This window comes from Gossypium hirsutum, chromosome A07 (genome assembly GCF_007990345.1).
Source record: "Gossypium hirsutum isolate 1008001.06 chromosome A07, Gossypium_hirsutum_v2.1, whole genome shotgun sequence".
NCBI classification, from domain to species: domain Eukaryota; kingdom Viridiplantae; phylum Streptophyta; class Magnoliopsida; order Malvales; family Malvaceae; genus Gossypium; species Gossypium hirsutum.
Window position 1 is genome coordinate 5152166 of NC_053430.1, and position 20236 is coordinate 5172401.

Here is a 20236-nt window from a genome sequence, read left to right on the forward strand (position 1 = left end):
GAGAAAATTGAATTGGTTGAAAGTTAGAAATTGATTAATACCGCTAAGAGAAAAATATATGTAATATTTTAGTAAAGTTTATTGCTATAAATAACACAAATGGCTCGGTTTTTAAAAAAATTAAAATTCTGCTAAACAAAAAAAAAATATTTACTAAATTGGTTTTTCCCACATTTATCGTATTAAAATTTATGCATATATAAATTTAATTGTCCTATTAAAGTATGACTATGATGACTAATTAATTTAATTATCACTTTAGACCTAATTATTTAATTTCATCCAATTAAATAATCCTCTAAAAAAATTAAATTAATTTCTAAGTTATCTCGAAAAATACATTCACTACTAATTGTAATTTATGTAATCTATTTCACAAACATTGTTTTCATCCATTTGTTAAGGCGGTTCTTACGATGCAATCTGTAAAGAGTTATCTTGAACTAGTGAAGGGACTAATCAAATATATATAATCAGGGCTTAAATATTTTTGTAATTAAATTTTGACTTTATATTTATCAATTATGAATTATTTAGTAATGGAGTGAATATACTAAATGTATCATTGTAAGTACCCAAATTTGCCCGAGCCTAATAAGCCCAAATCAGACAAAAACAAAAATAAACAAAAACCAAACTAAAATTAAAATGTCCATTTAAAACCCAAAGCCCAATTCCAAACCCAACAGACTTACCCAACTAGCCCAAAACTATTAAAAAACCTACGGGCCCGATAGGCCCACTACCTAAACTAGTTTCAGCAAAGTTGAAACCCTAACCCTTAGTGCGCCGCTCCCCACGTGGTGTCGGCACCTTCTCCGCAGCAACGTTGCCACCGGCCTCCTCCACACTCTGACAGCACCTGCAAAACCAAAGCAACAAGCAAAACAAAAGCAGAGACAACGGCAACAGTAGCAAACATAAAACAAAATAGCAATAATATATTTTGTAATCAGCTATAAAGCCGAAAAGAAAACGCATGTAAAAAGGGGGGATTTTTTGATTAAAAAAATCGATTCAGACATACAAATAATAATAAAAAAAAGAGACAGTTGAAAAAAAATCCAAAGGTGCTAAGGTCTTTTTATTCTCTCTTATTTTTCTTTCTTCAAAAACTGTTATTCATCTATTTCTTCTCATTTTCCTATTTTACGAAGTTATTTACATACATATATTAGAATGTAGTAAAAAAAGAGGAAAAAGAAAGTACCTGGAGCGTTCGGCCATCGTCCATGGCAGAGGAGTGGCGGTCATGGTGACGGCGCAGGAATGGATTTCTTTTGAAACCCTAGCAGAGAAAAAAGGAAGAAGCCTTTGAATTTATTTCTCAAAAATCGACTGGAATGAAAATTTTAATTTTTTTTTGTTTAAATACCCTGATTAAACGGCGCTGTTTTGATGTTTGTTGTTCAGAGGCCAAAACGACGCCGTTTTGACCTCTGACCCGCGCAACCCGACCCGCTTGTACCTAGGATCCGCGTGTTTCTTAAGCGGAAGGGCTAATTTCACTTTCAGCCCTTCTGCTTTTTAATTATCTTGTAATTAGGTTTCTTTTTATTTTTAATTTGGGCCTTATCATTTATTTTGTTTTTAATTTGGTCCCGCTGGTGCTGTGCGTTTTGGAGACCTGGAGTAATTTCGATGTTAGTCCCTCTGTCTTGGCGCGCTTTTTATTTTGGCCCCCCGTTTGCCCTTTTCTTTTATTTATTTATAATTTATCCTTTCAAGTTTATTTTAGTTTCGATTTAATCCTTTATTTAATCAATTTCAATCCTTTTAGATTTTATATAACCTAATTTTTTTATTCATTTGTCTTACTATTTATTTACCTTTGTTACATTCAAAGTTTTGTTTTCACCTAATACTTATTTATTATTTATATCTATTATATTTTTATTTATTTATAGTTTGTTACTTTAATTTTACTTAAGTTAAAATTAAGTCCTTATTTTAATTCGTTTATTTATTCATTTACTTTCTTGTTTATAAATTCATCATTCCCTTCGTTGCATTCATTCGCCTGTTTGTCTATTATCTGTATATGTTATTCATTTATTTTTATTTTTTAATTCTTGTAATTTGTTTATTTACTGTTTCTTTCATTCCTTTTTATTATTATTATTTATTTGGTTTTATTTTCACTGTTATTGTTATCTTATTGCCTATTATTATTGTTATTATTATTATTATTATTATTAATATAGTTTCAAATCATATCCATAACTTCGTTTTTTATTTTAACTTATTTATTTATTTTCTTTACTTAATATTTCCTTTGTTTCATTTTTATTTATTTTTACCTATTATTCTTTTTTTTGTTTTGTCCTTCTATTTATTTATTTATTTATTTTGCTTATTTTTTTATTCACATATTACTCTCAATATATTTTAAAAATTAGGTTTTATTATCATTATTGTTATTATCGATACTAGTATTACTTTTGTTGACATATTATTAATTTGTGTCATTATCATTGTTATTGTCTATACACATATATACATTGTGATGAATTAACATCAATGCCGTGTATTATTTTTTAGCATACAATATATTGTCATTGGTACTTCGAATGAACGTTGCACTATTATTATTAGCCATGTATGACTTTCAGATTTTAAATTATCTCCTTTTAAACATAATAGATTAAATTTATTTTTATTTTGTTATTTTCTTTTATCTAAGCTCATAAAAAAAAGGATTTTTAGTAAAAGAAATATTCTGTATTTTGGAAATTCGAGAGATCGTGCCTTAACGTATTGGGTTTCAATTTTTCTCGTTTGATCCAAATAACCGAATAACCTTTTAAAATTAAAACATGTGAGTTTTGAAAATCAAAAGGCCAACTTATTCTCGAGGGTCTGAAATGTTGTGTTCTAACATACTGGATGTGACATTTTATTACTTCGGGACAAGAAGGTCTTTAGAATCCATTTCAATTTACTCAAGCAAATTCTTCGTAAGGATCAACATAAAAAAGAGATCGTATTCTAAATTCTTTTTGAGTTTTTAAATTTCGACATTAAGACGTTAATTAATTAATTAGGTACTAATTTTGGGCGTTACGAGGGTGATAATCCTTCCTCGTACGTAACCGACTCCCGAACCTGTTTTTTCAAATTTCGTAGACCAAAATCGTTGTTTTAGTAAATCAAAATGTTTTATTAAAATGACCAAATTTCTAGGTGATCCGATCACGCCTAAACAAAAAAGATTTGTGGCGACTCCCATATTCTTTTATTTTCAAAAACCAAAGTCGATCCCCGTTTTTTCAAAAAAATGGTTTCGACCACCATGACTAATCTCCTTATTATATATCATAAACAATAGCACCTATATTTCTATTTTTGGGAGCCAATTGCTTCGATAGCCAATATAATAATCCCTTGAATCAATTGCTTCGTTTAATTCCTATGGACTATAAACAATTTAGATTACATGCTAATATAAGTTGTCTTATCGCATTATAATTTACTCTTTATAATGATTATAATGCAACTTTATATTAAATAAAACTTAAGTAATCAAAGATTTGCTTATACATTTTATGTTTCATTAAAAAAATCATTGAGGACAACCTTACAAATATATATAATTTATTATATAAAACTTTGTTCATTCAATCAATTCGAAAATTGCAAGTAGAATGATGAAATCACTACACTAAGGGCACAAATCTTAACAATCACCTACTTACTTTAGTGAAGTAAAGTCATACTTTGATACCCATAGGCTCAAAGATGTTTCTCAAAACTCTAAGACACCAAAGTATTGGTAAACGTATCCGCATTATTGTCTTCAAATGCGATTTTGACTACATCTTCTATTCAATCAACCACCGCCTCTTGTATAATATGATATTTGCAATTAATGTGTTTTTCCTCTTGTGATTTCTTGTAATTTCCTTAGTTTTAACTATTGCCACATTGTTATCGTGATACAATATGATAGTTTTTTCCATACTAAGAATGACTTAAAAGATCTATTGAAAACTCTCAAAATTTGACTGCCTCTTATATTGCGTTAGAAACAACCACATATTTTTTAAAGTTCAAATTTAGTTCAAATGATGGTTTAGTGGCAAAGCCAAAGCATTTTTTTAGTGAAATTAAGTTATATATTTTTATGAGAGTTAAAATGTAATTTCTTAATTTTAATAGCTTATATCTTTATAATTTTTAAAGAATTATATTAAAATTTTATCGTGAGAGTCAAAATATAATTTTACCAGTTACTAAATTAAAATATTGTAAAATTTAAAACATCAAAAGTGAAATTTACTAAATTAATTTGATTTTGACAAGTTCAACTTGATATGAAAAAAAGAAAGAAGAAATAAACACCAAGGTATGCAGGGATTGAAGAAATTAATATGATTTACCACGTATGCAGGGATTGAAGGCAATATTTGAGATGTAGTTTGATAAATTAAAATTTTTATTGCTAAAAAATTAATCATTATAGAAAAAACTATTTAATAAGAAATTTTAATATTTAATTTTTTAAATATGGTCGATAAAAAATATTAAATAAAATATGTAGTTAATATCTACTTATCACTTAATGTTTAAATGATTAAATTAATTTTTTAAATATATATTTAAAATAAATCATCTCTTTACTTTGGTTAAAAAATTAAATTTTATTTAAAATTATCTAAAATAATATAAAATACTATATTAATAAGGTGAAATTAATTTTTACTAACAATACAAACAATTTTATAATATAAATTTGGCACTTGTAATATATTATTATTATTATTATTATTATTATTATTATTATTATTATTATGCACGTGTGTTTTGAAGCAATTGTAAATTTTTGAACTAAAATTTCTATTCTTAAATTTAAAGCACATAATTTCTCAGGTGATCAAACAACACTATATGAATACTAAATTTAGATTAAAAAATTATATTATCTGATAAAAAATTCTTAAATTTAATTATTTATTATTTTTAATCTTACTAATATAATATTTTATATTATTTTATATTATTTTGTATAGTTTTGGATAAAAATTTTAATAAAATAAAATTAACTTAATATTTTTTATATTAAGTGATAAGTAGATACAAAGCTACTTATCTTATTTAATAATTTTTTGTTGAAATTATTATATTAAGTAAAAAATAAAAAAATTAACATCCACATTTATAATATTTTATAAAATTAAACAATTTATCATATTCAATGGTTTATAGAGAATGAATATAACCGAAAAGTAGTTGATAAAAAGTGCAAATTCTGGCTGATGTACTGGAAAGCATCATAATTTTCTACTACCGACTAAGTGAGTGATGTTGGTGATGGCTGTGGGCCTGTTCTTTAGTATTGGAGACAGATAGTTTCATTTTCTTCCAAATGGCATTAAATAGTCGTACATGGACAAAGTTGAGCCACTTCTTGGTGATGAGATCTATCACTATATTTTGTGAGCATAGTGAGGTACCTAAATATCATCAGAACTATTGGATGTGATGGTGAAAACAGTGGCAATCTATTAGAGCTTCTTGACCCCAAGTATCTTGAGTTACCCTATCAACTTTTTAACTCTTTAAAGTAATGCTATGAACTGTGAGGAAGCTAAATGATATTCCGGGTCAGCATCTTAGTTGTTGCTTCACTTGCTGCTTTCGCTGTTTCTCCACTCAATACCAAGAAGCGGTTAAAGAAGCAACATTCTATGCTTTCAGGTCTGTTAATATATATATATGTATGTATGTATGCATGCGTATTGTTAGTTTACAGCTAATTTGTTGGCATTGGCATGCTTTTAGGAAAAGGTTGCTCAAGCACTCAAGAAACGGAGGAATTGGGAGGAGAAAAGTTTGGAGATGATATTTCAGTACTTCATCTTATCCCTTTCAATGTTTTTCACTCTTATACGTAAGTCTAATGAAAAAACAAAGTTCTTGCAGGAAGAGGACATGCAAAATGAGGAGGAGACTGAAGTGGTTAACACAAAGAATTTGAACCCAAATACAGAAATAGAGCATTCACAGAGTCCCATTAAGGAGTTGGAGAGCAGGAGATTGACCCTTGAAAGGAAACTGCTTGAGTTGCATAGTCTAAAAGAGAAGTTGTCATGCATTGCTTATTTGCAGAAGGATTTAACTGGCAAAACTGCAGAAATTGGCAAGCTCAATTTCACAATTTCTGCACTTAAGGCTGAGATAAAGGATCTTCAAGATAAGGCAGGGTAACATGGAAATGAAGCAGCTAGACATGGCAAAGCAGTTGATAGAGGAATTGCAGAGGAAAAATGGCAGTGGTAGCCAGATAAAGGGGCAGATAATTTTGCTTGAAGAGCAATTATCCGGATTTACAGCCATTGAAATCTCTTCTGGAGATGCTTTGGTTAAGAACAGGCTTGAAGATATTAAAAATATTGAATTAGAAGTTATTAAAAAGAGGAGGAGAAACAAAGAACTTGAGCTTGAAAAGAGGGAAATTTTTGTCAAGTTATATGCTGCTCATGCTAAACTATCTGCACTTTCTTACATGACACAGGTTAATTTAATTTTGGATTTCGTTTTCTTGCTATCTGCAAGTTTCAGTGTTTGCGCAAATGACTGCTAATCGGCTTGTTCTCATGTGGCTCTAAAATCCTGAATTGGGATAATAAAATTGTTTACACTTAGCACTAGGGTGTATATAGGCTCTTTTCGGTTCCGAAATATCGTGTCTAGTACATATTCAAACATGAGCACAGGTATGAACGTCCAAATATATGAAAAAAAAGGGCTTACCTGTTTTATATTCACACATGAGTACATATATATGCCTGTATTATGATTCTATATTGAGTTCACACTGAATTGTGATGCACCTACCAGAACACATTATTGATTGAATCTGAAAGGTTTGCTTCTTAAATGGTGCTGTTGCAGAATAAGACTATTGGCAAGATTAGTGCACTGAGGCAGGCCAATGGGGACCTTGCAAACAAAGTTAACATACTGCAGAAGAGTAGATTTGACATGGTTGAGGAACTAGTGTACCAACGTTGGCTTAATGTTTGCTTGAGGGCTGAAATCAAAGAATATCAGACATCATCAAGAAAGACCTCGGAAAAGGAAGTTCAGAAGGCTTCAGACCAGAAAACTAGCAAGATAATTACACAATACCCCGACACGAACAGCACTTGGTCATATACTTCATCAACTGATAGTGAAGAGATAGATAGTGGCACCATTGATAGCTCTTCAAGTAGCCAGAGAAGCATTAGCAAGAATTCTAGCACATGTTGGAGAAGCATGGATGACGGTTCTAGTGTTGTTTCATCACCAAACAAGTCCTCCATTGGAAGTCCTGCGGACAGAACTGGCATCATACGCAGGTTTTCCACTTCAATGTTGCCTTCAAAGGAATTTACTGAAACTATGGAAATGCCAAATCTTACAAAAGTAAGGCGAGTTTCATTCAATGCTGATGTGGAAGCAGTTTCATCAGTAAAGATAGTTTTGGCAAAATCCAGTAGAAGGGTTATTGGATGAGAAGGGAATTGTTTCTTTAGTCCCCGAGGATAGATTGAGTGTGAAGAAGGGCGTAGTAGAGTCTCAATCTGCATTGGCTGGAGAGAAACAGGAATTCCCATTGTCTGAGGCTTCTCTGGTAGAGCCAGACCAGTCAAGTGGTTCAAATAGGAGATCCATTGACGAGAATGAACGTGATGCCCGAGAAGTTATCTGGATAGAAAATGCTCAACCAGATGGAGAGCTGCATCCAAGCATTTCCAATGTCATTCGTAAGGAAAATAAGATGGAATCCCTGATAAACCCTCGTATATTTGCTTTTCTATTTTTTGTTTTTGTTTTACTTCTATGCTTCTTACTTCTTTCTGCAATGATATACAAATCTTGACATATTAATGAAGCAGAAGGCAGCAAATGCTTCTATCAGCTGATAACTTTCTCAAAGATGTCCTTCCTGGCTTGGATATGTAGCAAAAAAGTTATTCTCCAATGTTCAAGATTGACGTGGCCCATGCAATAAATTAAGGAATTTAAGTGATTGTGGGAGGGAATTTCGAACCCTACCCATTGGACACCGGAGTTCCCAAACCACATCAGGACATCAAGTGTCCACCAAGGTTGTTTGGCCGCGGAATAAAGGTGATTATGGGCTGGGCTGGGTCGGATCAAGTATAAAATTTAGGCCCGTTTTTTAAGTCTGGGACTAACTCGAAAAATAAGTTTAAAATTTTATTTAAGTTTGATCCGGATAAAAATGTTAAAACCTGAGCCTGGCCTAACCTAGCCTGCTTGTATTAAATTTTTTATATTATTTTTTTATAAAAATAAATTTAAAAATATAATATATTAAAAACATTAAAATAAATATTTTCCAACAAATTAAAAAAAACTTAAATATCACTAAAATAAATACAATTTAGTAAGCGAATACTTTTAAAATAGTAACAAAATTAATAATAAAATAAGAGTTATACAATATCTAAACACTAAAAAAATAGTAGCAATTTAATAACAAAATGATAGCAAAACAATGAAAAAACAGTAAAAAACAGCAGCAATTTTTTTCGACCCCAAAATACTTACCCGAAACTCGACCTATTTAAAAAATAGATTTATCAAAACTCATTTTTCAAACTTATATTTTTATTCAAGCCCTCCTACTCTTTGTTTTATTTTTTACTCCATTTTAATGTTACATTGAGTTTATGGAGATTGGGGCTTGATTTTACAAACTTTTGGTTTGAAAGAGAATTTTATAAATATTGAATATATTCTAAATATAAATATAGTAATTATAATGAAATAAATTATTAATTATGTTATTATATCTAAGATTTGTTTTTATATAAAAATCCAATAAGTATGTAAAATTTTTATTATGATAAATATAATTTTAATATTTATTTATATGGTTTTAATCCTTTTTAATTATTATTTTTAATCATTTTTATATTATAAATATATTTTAAATTAATGTCTCTCATATTTCAAACATTTTAATATTTTTAATTATCATTCAACGTTAATATAAATTTAATTTATATTTATTATTTAATATATATGGTTTTAGTTTTTTTTGAATTATTATATATAAGCTTATTTTAATTTAGTGTTATGGTCATTTTTACATTTATCTCACTATCACCGCTGCAATATTGAATTTAAATATGTATCTCGCCACTGATTTTAATCTTATTATAATACTTAATCTCACTTCTATAATAATTAATTTTACAATTACAATTATTTTTAATTTCTTCAGAATCAATCTCACCACCCATTCAAAACAAACCATCAAGTTTGTTTATCCTATATAAAGCCTTGATTGGTGATTCAAAATACGAAGATAGAGAAAAAAAATCCCAACATAGAGACAATACCTTTAGTTATTGACATTTCTGATAAGCTGCCCAAGAGAATTACACTTTGAAGACTTGCGTCGATTCCCCTTCTCAACAATATCAGTAGATACTCCCAAAGTTTTGGAAAGCAAAAAAAAAAAGAATTAAAGGGGGCGTAAACATAAATACTAGATTTTTATGGTGAAAGATATGAGATAATAACCCCAAAAATCCAGGTTGACAAAAAGATGAAGCTCAGGCTGGAGTACTGTTTAACCAACGAAAACTGAAAATGGCTCTACAAATCCACACCCCATCTTATTTGGCTAACACAGTCTATCACCGCCACTCCCTCTTCCCCAAACCCAAATTTTCAATCAAATCCAAGAAGCCCACCGTCGACGCCGACCCCACTCCTGACCCCACCTCCTCTTCCAAGAAGGCCGTCGTACCGGGCCAAGGGTTTGGCTCCTCACCCTCCCCAAGCAGCGGAAGCAACAAAAAGAAGCCCAAGGGAAAAAGAGAGAGGGCGTCTATAATAAGGCGGTCGCCTGTTGAGAAACCTGCTTTCCTCACCAAAGAGGAAGAGGCTAAGGCTGAGGAACAGAGGAAAAATGAGAGTGCTTTTCTACTGGCATGGTTGGGGCTTGGTGGGATCATTCTTGTCCAAGGCATTGTTCTTGCTGCTTCAGGTTTTTCTACAAATCACTACTATACGCCGTTTTGCTGCTTATTGAAAGTTACCCATTTCTTTGTCGTATAAAATCGAACCTTATTTTAGGTAAAATAAGATTGAAATTGAACATTTTTAGGAGAAACACTGCTTTCTGTTTCATTAGAAAACTGGGGGCCTTCAGAACTGCTTTACTAGGCTTTTTAACCCTTGATAAATGCATAGTGATAAGTCGCATTTCCATAAAGCTGTATATGTCAAAGTATGGGAATGATTTCTATGAAGCTATAAGTTGTCATCCCAAATAACTTATAAGCTGTTTTTATTTACAGGCTTCCTACCAGAAGAATGGGATAAGTTCTTTGTGAAGTACTTGTACCCATCTTTCACCCCAACTGTTATCTTGTTTCTTGCTGGAACTGTTGCGTATGGAGTGTTGAAGTACCTGGAAAATGAGAAACTCAAGGACCAAAAGTAAATAGTAATTCGTATAATACTGTAAGAGTGGACTGCTGTCTTGAAAAGAAAGTGAGCATTTGTACATTCCTGAAGGCAGAACTTTCAGTTTTAGTGCTTTCCTTGTGAAGCAAATTGTATTAACCAGAAATGAATCTCATGCAAGGAATATTAACCATCCTTTTTAGTGATCTGCTGATGCAGCTGTGTCTTAATTGGCCATTGAAACAGCTGCACAAATAGTGCGTCTTAATAAATGCAACTGTTTTGATTCTATTATATGTCTGGAATCTTTGAAAGCATGGCATGGTAATTTCTTAACTTCTTTTACCTGAAAAAACAATCATGCAGTTTACAAGGAATTTTCTTACTTTGATATTAAAATTTGACAACTAAGTTTTGCTGCTTGCTTCTTCAAATCCCAAAGACTCGTTTCTGTTTTTTGTTGTCTAAATTTACTGAGATTTTTATTTTCCATATGCTTACTTGCTGGCTATGATGCGTGTAAGCTTGGTGCTATGCTCTTCAAGGTGACCAATAGTTCTGTTTTCTTGTAGCTACGTTGGACCCACTATGTCTTAGGTAAAAGAGTTTATGAATAACAAATAAAAAATACTGTTTCCTTCCAGAAGAGTGGGATGAACAACTCAGTGTGCATCAATTTGTTCAAAATCCAAGCAGATTAGTTCTCCATCATCTACAAATATGCCAGTTGTAAGACATTTTGCAGCCAACGGAACTTTGACTAGCTAGGTCTTGTTGCAGCCACTTAAATCTCCTCTTTCTGATTCGAGTATTTGGAAACATTGTATTTATTATTTCTGTTATTCATTGAACTCTGGTTTTAGCCAATTTTTGCTGTCTGTCAGAACTGATAATGCAAGTTTTAGTTTGTCTCCAACTACAGCATTGTCTAACTGCATGCTGGTCTCAATGGATTGATCACATAAAAGCTTACGCCTTATTCCTGATAAAGGCTTCAATCTCCAGACTGTAGCCTGTAGGTAACATCAAATACTATACAATAAGAAAATGAACAATAGAATAGCTAGACTTCAATTCGGAATTGAGCTAATAAGGAGTTTTACGTTTTACGAGATTTTTTATGGTATATAGAAAGGCTTACTATTTAATAGAAAGTTATAACAAAGAAATATGTGAAAGGAGTGCAGGAGATCTATTTATTCATTTCTGTTCCAATGTCTTATATTCTTTTGAGAAGTAATAGGATTTGATCGTAATAGATTGGATAAAGGGAGTACATAGCTTATTCATTGAATGAAGAAGGTAAATTCCTGGGTGTAAGAGTTTTATTTCGTTGTAGTATAGAATCCTTTCTGAAAGACATCCATTCTTGAATACGAAAATGCCTCTTTTCTTCTAATGTACCACTTAAAAGCCTCAAATCATTAAAACTTTCAATTGCTCTGCATGAGTTAGTTTAAGGCCTATGTATCAGTTCGTTTAGGTCATCATTATTGAACTTCGCATGCTGGTTCTAATTTCGGTATATTTTGTACCAATTTTGTGCCGGCTCCATAAGAAGATCTTTGTTACCTCATTTACTTTTCTATTGTAAATTATTGGCATCAGTTTCCCACTTTTTGACAAGCTCTCTTCTTCCCCTTTATTCAATATTGATTGCTACTATTCTTTTTTCCTTCTCTTGTTTCTTGATCTTAGCATAGAACTACAGCTTAATAATGTGGAACAATTGCTTCTTGTTCCAAATTACTATCCTAGCGGGGAGGCCTCTACCTCCTTTGTCCTGCAACAATGAAGATGCTTACCAACCTCCTAATTTGTACAATGTTTTAAAGCTCTAGGAACCAATAAAATCTACAGGTTAGGTTGCTGCATGACGCATTCCATATGTACCTTTTATTTTGGTGGACTTTGTTCATTGATGATCATCAACTTTGACACATAATTGTACAGTTGTATGTTAGAAGCAAAATTTATAGTCAGTTTCATTGTTCTGGTAAGATATTAATAGTGGTAAATGGGCATCCACCGGTCTCATATTGATATTGTTTTTTCCTGTGGACCATTTCTTAGACTCTCACATTCATATCTGTTTGTGCTCTTTCCAACTCGAATTACTCTTGCAAATATGATCTTTGGTTTTTGATAGTTGGTGATTCAGCTGAAAGCAGAGCAAGAAAATATTCTCCTGCATATGATGGAAAGCATTAAATAAGTGGGGGTGAGTCAGAAAAATGCATCATCCAACAGTGAGGGGGCAAAAATTTAGTGAGATCAATGTCTCCAGTAAGTCTGGTAAAACAGTTTGGAGATGGGTTAAGCTCTTGAAATTGGATACAGTGGAGCTTTGAATTTAAAGTATTGCTTATCAGATTGAGAATGCTGTCGTTGTTAATTACTTATGATTTAGGGTAACTATGCACCGGTCAGTTCCCTCTTAAATAACAGCTACAATGCTATATGCGATATTTGGTGTAGTTTACAAATGACAGCATAGCACCGTAGTCTATATTATTCAGCATGTCACCATGAACTAAAATTGTACAGCGTTGGCATAGCAGATTACAACCACAAGGGACAGAACCAGAGATGGTTGGATGGATGAGCTTGTTACTTGAACAGAACATTTACTTGGTGTGGTCATTTGTATTCAATTAACTAAAGATCTTCCATACTATATGATTTGTTAAAGAAGATGCTGCTTTTAACATTTGGTTTCAGTTGCTCTCATTACAATTCAGTGTTTGGCTAAGTAAATCAGACAAATGATTGACCATAAAAGCAACACTTAAAAAAGGATAATATAATTTTTGGAGCCAAATTCAATTGGGTCCATTTTGGTACTTGTACCTTTTTTTATTCACGTTGGTATTTGAACTTGGCAACTATATCTATTTTGGCCCCTAAGCTTGGATTCTATTAAGATTTAATGATGTGACTAGTATTCTTGTAACATGATTGGATTGGTCGCTCGGATTAATTGGATCAAGAATCGACTAGTATACTGATCAAAACAAAAAGGTTGAACTAATTGAATCAGAAATAGATAAAAGTAAAAAATTAAGACAAAAACCAGTAGTTGAACAAGTTAAACTAGTTTAATAGTTTTTAATTGTTATGCTTTTTTAATTTTTTATTTAGTTATTGTTGGTCTAGTATTTGAACTGATTAAACTGATTGAATTGGGAACTAATGGTTTGATCAGTTCAACCACTAATCCAATTATTAAAACACTATATGTGACATTTTAATATTGTACCACGTCATCGCTTGATTATATAAGTTTTTTAATTTTCAAGTGCTGACGTGGCATAATTTCAGAGTGTCATATCATTAAATTTTTATATTTTTCAAGTTCGGAAACCAAAATAAATCTAGTTACCAAATTTAAATAATAAAGTAGATAAAAAAATACAAATTTAATATGAACCTAATTATCAAATTTAGGGTTGAAAAACTATCTGATTCTTCTGCCTCTATTTTTGTTGGCAGGTCTTTTGCCTCTATATAGAAAAGGTCTTCTTTTATTCCATAATGGTCTAAATAGGACAATTGCGAACTTATCAAATGTGACTAGTTTTAACTATATGTTGATATCATTTAGAGCTTCTTTCTTTATAAAATATGATACTATCCTCTGTTTGTCTCTAATGAAAACTTGAAAACATGTTTGAATTAAGGAAGAGCAAGATAAAAGGCTCTTTTTTAACATGTAAAAGGCCATATTTTATTTTATTGGTAAGTCTATATGATTTAATTTTGTGGACATACTAGTTTTTTTACATTTATTTTTTATGAACTTTCCTTTAATATTAAAATTTTTTTGGTCACGATAACGATTCTCTTTTAAAAGAAAACTTAAATTTCAAGGTGAAGGTTATTTAATTAGTATTATATGAAATAAATTTGCTTAGAAATGAAAGGGTAAATTATTTCGTTAACCACTCTAAATAGAAGTTATTATTATTTTAGTAACTTCAAAATATTTTTTTATCAAATTGGTCACTCTACCGTTAAATGACAACAAAATGTTGATTGTGCATTTTCGTGTTAATCACTCTAAAATTAGGGTAAGCTACCTGTTAATCACTCTAAATAGGGGTGCTCTTATTTTGGTCACCCCAAAGCAATGTGTGAAAATGTACTATTAATCTTTTTATTATCATTTAATGGTGGACTGATCAAATTTGATTAATTTATTTTTAGAAGTGAACAAAATAATAATAAAAATTTAGAACCTTCAAAATAAAAATATCACTATTTAGGGTGAATAAGGAACAATTTACCTTAAAGAAAAATCCAATACTAAATTGGCTTTTTTAAAAAAAAATTATTTTACCTTTTAATGTTGGATCGTCCGTTGTGAACCAAAACCGAAAAAGTATTGAAAAAGCCCAAACCCAAAACGTTCCTACTTGAGTTGAGTCAAATATCTGTAACCCGACCCGAAACGCATTTGGTCCATCAAAAACCCTAGCGCTGGCAATAAAGTTCAGCTCCACTCCGCACCTATATATCTTGTACAAGGCTTTTATCTCATTCCTCCGTCGCTTTTGAGAATAGAGGCAGCAGTGGCTTGACGTTCCCCTTTGCTCCCTTCTTCCAGGTTTCTCTCTTTTTATTTTGATGTGTAAAAAGCTTGCTTCACAACAGGGACTTAGAATTCTTCTTTATGCTGTTATTTTATTTTATTTTATTTTTTATTCTACTTAGAAGGTTTTCCTATCTATTTTATATATGTTGCAAGGCTTGATCTTCGATCAAACAAGTTCAAACCCGCTAACCTTTGAATTCGACCTTTTACGTTACTGCAATGTATTGTCTTATTGGAAAAGGACTTGCTTTTTGTCGCATATAACCTTATTTTTTTTTATAGATAGTTCTAGGTTTGAAGGTTGTATGGAATATGATACTTTTCTTCTTAGGTTTAGTACTTAGAATCTAGTTATTGAATCCTATGCTTTTATTTAGGCATTGTTAGCAAATTGGCCCCTGAACTATACCCCAATTCCCATCTTGGTAAAGCTTGTGCTTCTTCTTTTTTTGTTAGATGTGGAAACTAAATTATCAATGTGCAATGCCTCACATTCTTATGGGATGTTATTGTTTTATGGGGTAAACTAGGATAATTGATAATTTAGTTACAGAAAACACTTTAAATACCTATATGGGAATTGGGGTGTAGTTTAGGAGCCATATTGTTAATAAAGCTTTTTTCAATTTTGAACTTTGTGAATTAATTTGTATGATGAGTTTTTATTCATTGCAAGTGATTGACTTACTGTCCTAGCAGAAGCCAAAAGTTTGAGTTAAGAACAATGGCTTATGCTACAATGAAGCCGACCAAACCTGGTTTGGAGGAGTCCCAGGAGCAGATTCACAAGATCAGGATCACTCTCTCCTCCAAGAATGTGAAAAACCTTGAGAAAGGTATGGATTTCTTTTATGCTAAAATGATTGTAGTTTCATTTATTATGTTATGGGCCTTGTTATTAAAATTCTTTTTCATGGTGTGATTTCATGTAGGATGTTTGATATCCAATTGAACTAAATAGTATTTGTTAGTCTAAAGTGTTTCTGTTTGATTGATAGTTTGTGCTGATTTGGTTCGTGGTGCCAAGGATAAGAGACTGAGGGTTAAGGGGCCAGTGAGAATGCCCACCAAGGTTCTTCACATCACAACGAGGAAGTCTCCCTGTGGTGAAGGTAGTTACTTATGTTAATTTCTTTTATTCAAGACTGTTTCTTTTCTTGAAAACATATTTTAACTACACTTTCCATAAACAATTCTGTGTTTCCCTTTTCCCTTGGAGCCGAAAGCTAGAGATTATATCTTATATTAGAAAATAAGGTTCTGCTATCTTTCTGGTTTGCTTGGTAATCCCAGCATCTTGTAAGATTACAAGTATATGTATGTGCTTGTGCTCTTCTCTACTTTTTCTTTTCTTAGTATCCATCCATCTTTTTTATTTATTAATTTATTTTGTAACAATCATTAGGGACTATCATTTGCAACTTTTTTTGCATGTTTATACATATAAACTTGTCCTAGTAATTGGATTTTTGAATGCTTGTGCTACTCTTTGCTTGTTTTCTTGTTTGGCCTACATAAATGGATTAGATATATATGTCAAAATCTATTCTTTTCAGTTGGATGCCCTCTACTCTAGTAGTGAGTATGAATCCTAACTGTTAGGATCTTGGTTGTTGACTGTATTTGTTGATTTATCCATTGTTTATGATTGGGGAGTGACATGCAGTCTGATTTAAATCATAAGAAATTCATGTACGCTAAATGTTTGATGTACACAATTTGTTTGGACAATTTATTGAACTATTTGGCTCCTTTGTAGGAACAAACACATGGGATAGATTTGAGCTCCGTGTTCACAAGCGAGTTATTGATCTTTTCAGCTCCCCTGATGTGGTCAAGCAGATCACCTCTATCACCATTGAACCTGGTGTTGAGGTGGAGGTTACCATCGCAGATTCTTAAATATGCCTCACTTATGCTTTTTGGCAACCACTAGTTTTAGTCAATTAGAAGACTTCCATCTGATATAGCCCTCGATGTCCTAAATAATCTTAAGCTTGAGTGGTTGGTTACAGGGCTTTTGTAGTTTGTGATTTTCCCATGCTAGTATTAAAGTTAAGGTTCTATTTTGTCCTGTGGCTCTGGATTCTCTTTCCTTTTTGTTACCTAAAAAGATCATGTCTGGATGATTTTGTTTATTGCATTATTTGACATTAAATATCACGAAGCTAGCTGCTTCATTTTCATTTTGCTTAGTGGAGGGTCGATTATGGGAATGAGAATAACGAAATAGGATCTCTGCCTTTAGATTTCATTTGTTCTCCATTTTTCTCAAAACCATTTTTTAAATTTCCATCTACAGTTCTTAAAACTGCCCATTGAGGCTTGTCTTGCTGATAATTTTTACAGGTTTAATTTTTATTTTTATTTTATTTTGGGTTTGAGCTTAGTGTAATATATTTGGATTTTGAGATACGTATTAGGTTTATAAATTTAATAAGAAAGATAAAACTTATTTAATTGTCAATATAATAATAAATAATAAAATATATTTCATCGATTCATATATCATATACAGATAAATATTACATATAATAAATATTTTTTTTTATTTTATACAAAAGAACCCAATTAAATAATTATAAATTATGTTTTTTATAAAGTAAATTTGAATCGTTTTGTCATCATGTAAAAACAAAATAAATTATTAATAAAAATATTTATAAATTAGAAAATTCAAAACTATTTGAAATCGTTGGAGTCTGATTCTATTTGTCCAATTTAATTCAATACAAATTTTAAAAAATTTAAGTCCAAAAGAACTTGTGGAAAAAGCTTGATTTAAAGCCGCCTGTTTTCAGTCACAGTTAGCAAAGATAGCAAATTATAACTATGCTGCCAAGTATTGAGTAGTTAAAAATCACCAATTGATATTTATTTAATGTTAATTCATATACTAAAACATGATGAAAAAATATTACTCCTACTAGGTGAAACATGCATGTCTTATTTCCCAACTGAAGTTTTACGATAGTGCCATAAATTTGAGACATTTTGGAAGAATGTTGACTTGAGGATGAAAATGAGGCTGGAGGAAAGGTTGTTTGAATTGATCTGGAGTGATCGATTTGACTAGTTGGATTGAGATTAACTAATGTATTGGTTCGATTAGAAGATTAAATCGATTAAATTCGCAAATCAAACTAATCGAACCGATAAAGCTAAAGATTAATAATTTGATCGATTCAACCATCAATCCGATTTTGAAAACCTTAATGGTGGCAAGAGCAAGCCCATTGCACTATTGCAGTAACATGACAACCCCCACAGGATGGAACAGCAATCTTACCCAAAGTACTTTGCATCGCACTCGAGGAACGTGTTTTGGTCCTTGTGGAGGTAAAAATGGACGTGCTACTAGGAAGTTTGACATATGAAAAAATGTTGTTCTTCATCATAAGCATACTCAATCAAAATTAGACTATAGAAGTAAATTATAAGCATGAAACCACGATGAAAATTCATTAGAAACTCAACATCCAAATCAAGATAAAAGCCTCATTAAGTGTGAAAAGTACCAAGTTAGTGTTACCAAATCAACATGAATCAAAACAACAGAGAGAAATATACCAAAGACTGTAAAAGCATTGAATGGTACATGCCTAAAATTAAAAGAAGGCCCAAAACAACATTAAGAGTAAAAGACTAGTTAAGACTCCCGAGAATGATGTTGCTCGACTCTAACGAGAATGATATTGCTCGACTCTATCAAGCGTTTGCAAACCTCTTTAATCTATACATGAAACACAAATCTACAAATTTGAGCTTTTTCATTAAGCTCAATGGTGCATAACAAATTTCCAATAAGCTAAATTAAAAGTATACTAACCAAACAACAATATATCATCTCATGGCATCAAGAAGTATAATAATAAAGAATATTTAAAACATTAGTATTCATTAAGATCATAACAGTTCACATTTCATTTCACAGCGCCGTTGCATACATAGTTGTATTACATAGTCGAAGCAAGCATAGTCATTCAATTTCACTTCCTCATAACAAAATTCTGTTAAAACATTTTTATTAAAGCATTGCCCCAAATAATCAAATTTGGAATTGTATATAGATACATAGATATTCAACCAAATCTTCTAAAAGTATTGCAAAAGCTCAATAATATGGCACACTATAACAAAACTTCAATAACACGACTTATTCTGCCTATTCCTCAAGAATGTGCTAAAGCATTATAGAACAAATCTCTCAAGCACGTTAAGCAAACTTGCATAATATAAAAATTTTATAGAACTCTATATATCCTATGACATATCAACTATACACGAGAATTATCCAAAATCGTTTAATAGGATTATTCAAAAATTTGAACATGTATTTCCAATTATTTATCAACCAAACACATATCAACATTGCAGCAGCAACATTATTTATCATTTAACCACTCAAGGCTTCACTTTGAGCAACATCACACACACAATTCTCTATTTATTTAACTTGTACTTAACCCATAACAAGATGTTTACCAAAGTAATCATTCAATACATACAACATAAAATCAGTCCCTAAACAATTAATTTAGATGAAAACATAACATAAAGTATAACGAAAATTAGAATGCAAAAACTAAAACTAAGCCTCCGTTACTTTCTTTTTCGCTTTCGCCTTCAAACTTTCACCTTCTTTAGTTTCATTTTCAACATCAAATCAATAAAACAAATTAGAAAATGATGCAATTCGATGGAGTGAGACACTATCGCCGCTTCCTAAAACCACTGAAAAACACTTATCTAATCCTGAATCTATATTTACCGAAACTAAAATCTAACATTATAACTAAGACTTGGAACTTAAAAAACTTTTGAACTCTGTTAAAAATCAACAAGAACCATCATAAAACTCAGCACTCTCTCACTCTACAACTCACCTAAAGCTTTGAGAAATCGCTTAAACTTTCTCAAAAATGATTCTTTGTTCTAATGTTGTTTTAAACTTAAAAACATTTGGAATCTAACCTAAAATCAATAACAAAACACAAAATCGAAGCTCCTCTCTCAAGAATGAAAATGACGTGAATGGATATAGAGAAAGAAAGTGAAGAATTCAAGCTTACAGAATTAAAATAGTGATAATTAATTAAGAAAATATGTTTACCTAGCTGAAATTGATCGAATAGAATCAAGAATTAAAGAAATTGAGAAAAAATATGACAACTATTGTGAAAATGGAAAGGGTTACAGTTCCCTCCA

General features: G+C 31.2%; 3 protein-coding genes and 1 long non-coding RNA gene across 7 annotated transcripts; 3 read left to right on the forward strand and 1 right to left on the reverse strand.

Annotated features, from left to right (window-relative positions):
* Positions 1–487: 487 nt before the first annotated feature.
* LOC107933137 (uncharacterized) lies at positions 488–1345 on the reverse strand. The gene is made up of 2 exons (XR_001693557.2): positions 1211–1345; positions 488–862 (listed from the first exon to the last, which is right to left on the reverse strand). It is a non-coding gene; the product is annotated as an uncharacterized lncRNA (long non-coding RNA).
* A 4056-nt stretch (positions 1346–5401) lies between these two features.
* On the forward strand, positions 5402–7905 carry LOC107933138 (protein CHUP1, chloroplastic). Of its 3 annotated transcripts, none has more exons than XM_016865289.2 (4): positions 5402–5697; positions 5782–5849; positions 5923–6514; positions 6895–7905. In XM_016865289.2, the coding sequence occupies exons 3-4, from the start codon at positions 6209–6211 to the stop codon at positions 7498–7500; spliced, it is 912 nt and encodes a 303-aa protein (XP_016720778.2). In that variant the 5' UTR covers positions 5402–5697; positions 5782–5849; positions 5923–6208; the 3' UTR covers positions 7501–7905. The 3 variants fall into 3 exon arrangements, with proteins under 3 accessions (XP_016720778.2, XP_016720776.2, XP_040973230.1); XM_041117296.1 differs by having other exon boundaries at positions 5415–5697; positions 5914–6514; XM_016865287.2 differs by having other exon boundaries at positions 5782–6514.
* Positions 7906–8130: 225 nt separating this feature from the next.
* LOC107933132 (protein LOW PSII ACCUMULATION 2, chloroplastic) lies at positions 8131–10728 on the forward strand. Its single transcript, XM_016865279.2, has 2 exons — positions 8131–10012; positions 10326–10728. Exons 1-2 carry the CDS (start codon positions 9613–9615, stop codon positions 10469–10471), a joined length of 546 nt encoding a protein of 181 aa, XP_016720768.2. The 5' UTR covers positions 8131–9612; the 3' UTR covers positions 10472–10728.
* Positions 10729–14882: 4154 nt separating this feature from the next.
* LOC107933184 (40S ribosomal protein S20-2) lies at positions 14883–17223 on the forward strand. 2 transcript variants are annotated; one of them, XM_016865349.2, is made up of 4 exons: positions 14883–15040; positions 15728–15864; positions 16027–16140; positions 16788–17223. In XM_016865349.2, the coding sequence occupies exons 2-4, from the start codon at positions 15753–15755 to the stop codon at positions 16928–16930; spliced, it is 369 nt and encodes a 122-aa protein (XP_016720838.1). In that variant the 5' UTR covers positions 14883–15040; positions 15728–15752; the 3' UTR covers positions 16931–17223. The 2 variants fall into 2 exon arrangements, with proteins under 2 accessions (XP_016720838.1, XP_040973231.1); XM_041117297.1 differs by having other exon boundaries at positions 14894–15040; positions 15705–15864.
* Positions 17224–20236: the final 3013 nt, after the last annotated feature.

Excerpts from the sequence above, each read along its gene's own strand:
- LOC107933138 (XM_016865287.2), top strand. The coding sequence starts at position 6,209 with ATGGAAATGAAGCAGCTAGACATGGCAAAGCAGTTGATAGAGGAATTG. Across the intron at positions 6,515-6,894 it reads CACTTTCTTACATGACACAG|AATAAGACTATTGGCAAGAT; the intron begins GTTAATTTAATT and ends GTGCTGTTGCAG.
- LOC107933132 (XM_016865279.2), top strand. The coding sequence starts at position 9,613 with ATGGCTCTACAAATCCACACCCCATCTTATTTGGCTAACACAGTCTAT. Across the intron at positions 10,013-10,325 it reads CATTGTTCTTGCTGCTTCAG|GCTTCCTACCAGAAGAATGG; the intron begins GTTTTTCTACAA and ends TTTTATTTACAG.
- LOC107933184 (XM_016865349.2), top strand. The coding sequence starts at position 15,753 with ATGGCTTATGCTACAATGAAGCCGACCAAACCTGGTTTGGAGGAGTCC. Across the intron at positions 15,865-16,026 it reads TGTGAAAAACCTTGAGAAAG|TTTGTGCTGATTTGGTTCGT; the intron begins GTATGGATTTCT and ends TTTGATTGATAG. Across the intron at positions 16,141-16,787 it reads GAAGTCTCCCTGTGGTGAAG|GAACAAACACATGGGATAGA; the intron begins GTAGTTACTTAT and ends GCTCCTTTGTAG.